Genomic DNA, 1,560 nt, shown 5'->3' on the forward strand with positions numbered 1-1,560 from the left:
TAATTCATTTTGAAACCGGAGGGCAACTGAGTCCAGAGCTCATGCTGCCTGTGCTGCTCAGGCACCCACACAGGAGTTGAGATATTTAGAAGAAGTGTTTATTGTCAGAGAGCCAGTGATCTGAGAAGGCAGCAGGTTAACACCTTCAAAACTGCCTTCTCAGTGCAGCTTATGGTATTTAAGGAAAATCTGGGCATTATTCCAGGGGCTCCGTGACGTTTGTTGTGGGCTTGAGGGTGGTCTCCCATGCTTCACGGGCACCACTCCTCTGGCCACGTAATCCTCCAATGGTGTTAGCAATCCGAGAACAAAGAAAGATGGGAGTAGTCTGGAAAAAATGCTAGACCAGAAGAATTGTGATCAGTATAAGGGCAGTAATCATAATTTTCAGGGCAATTTTGTGTGGCAGGGGACATTCCAAGCTCTAGGTCAAGCTGATGGGGACAATTTATTGTTAAGCTCTAGGGCAAGGAAAAGTGAAGCCAGGGATGCTGTGAGGCCTCTACTACGGGGGTCCCAGCGGAGCCTTTTTCAATTTCTGTAAAGAGAGACTCGCAGTGGAAAAAAAAAAATGGAGGTGTTAGATTGCATAGAGTGTAAACTTCTAACTGAATACTGCAGGGTTTAAGAATACATCCAGTTTTTAATTGCATATTTATTTGTTTAATTATTTGATCGATGTCTTATAGCTAGGCTATAAGTTATATGAAGGCACGGATGTCACCATTATATTTCCATACTTGAAAAATTCTCTGCATATATTATTAGACTCTTAATGATATGTTTTTCAAAAGAGAATATGCTATAATTTTGTAACAGCTCATATAGTCCCTTTCAACGAACGAAACAGTGAATTGTGTGAATAACTGAAGTTGATACTATGGCCAAAATTAAGGGTTTGGGCAAGTGTTTAGCACCCATACGTATAAAGGAGATAAGCTTTGAGTCAATCTAAAGCAGGGAGCTGGAAGTGAGCCTTCTGCATGAAGCAAAAAACTCTAGAAGCTGTCTCATTCGTGACATGAGAACTAGAACATTTTGGCCACTTGTCCAGAGAACCTTAATATAAGCCCTGGATTACAGTTGCACCCCATTTACCCACAAGGGGTAACTCAGCTTAAGTTGGAAACAGTCCTGGAGAGCACAGTACTCAAATTTGCTAACTCAATGAAGACCTGAAACAGGATGAAATGAAGAAACTTGGAAAAGGAGATAAAGGGAGGATAGAAAACTCCAAGACCACACTGCAGCCCTGTCACCATTTTGCAAGGGCTAGTCCGGAGAAGAGCATTAACACAACATGCCAGGGAGGGTCTATAAACATGAAACAGTTGGGTCTCACAGCATTTTCTCTTGCCTGTGCCTCTGGCTTTATTGACCCAGTGAGACACCTTGTGTTTTTCAGAATGCCGAAGCAAGTTATGACTTCAGTAGCAACGACCCCTATCCTTACCCTCGATACACAGACGACTGGTTTAACAGGTAAACTTGGCCTCGTGAGGCAGCTTTGAATTTATGTTTGGGGATTTATTCTGCTCTGTTTTATTTTTAAGGCTTGAA

The 1,560-nt window shown here is 42.2% G+C and overlaps 1 protein-coding gene across 1 annotated transcript in view; it reads left to right on the forward strand.

The window, feature by feature from the left end:
• Positions 1-1,560, forward strand: part of PCSK2 (proprotein convertase subtilisin/kexin type 2) — a 258,735-nt gene that overhangs the window by 192,884 nt on the left and 64,291 nt on the right. The window contains exon 6 of the mRNA XM_011371282.1: positions 1,406-1,482. Coding sequence (XP_011369584.1) covers positions 1,406-1,482 — 77 coding nt within the window. The remainder of the gene's footprint in view (positions 1-1,405; positions 1,483-1,560) is intronic.

The sequence above is a fragment of the Pteropus vampyrus genome, unplaced genomic scaffold (assembly GCF_000151845.1).
Source record: "Pteropus vampyrus isolate Shadow unplaced genomic scaffold, Pvam_2.0 Scaffold7, whole genome shotgun sequence".
NCBI classification, from domain to species: Eukaryota; Metazoa; Chordata; class Mammalia; order Chiroptera; family Pteropodidae; genus Pteropus; species Pteropus vampyrus.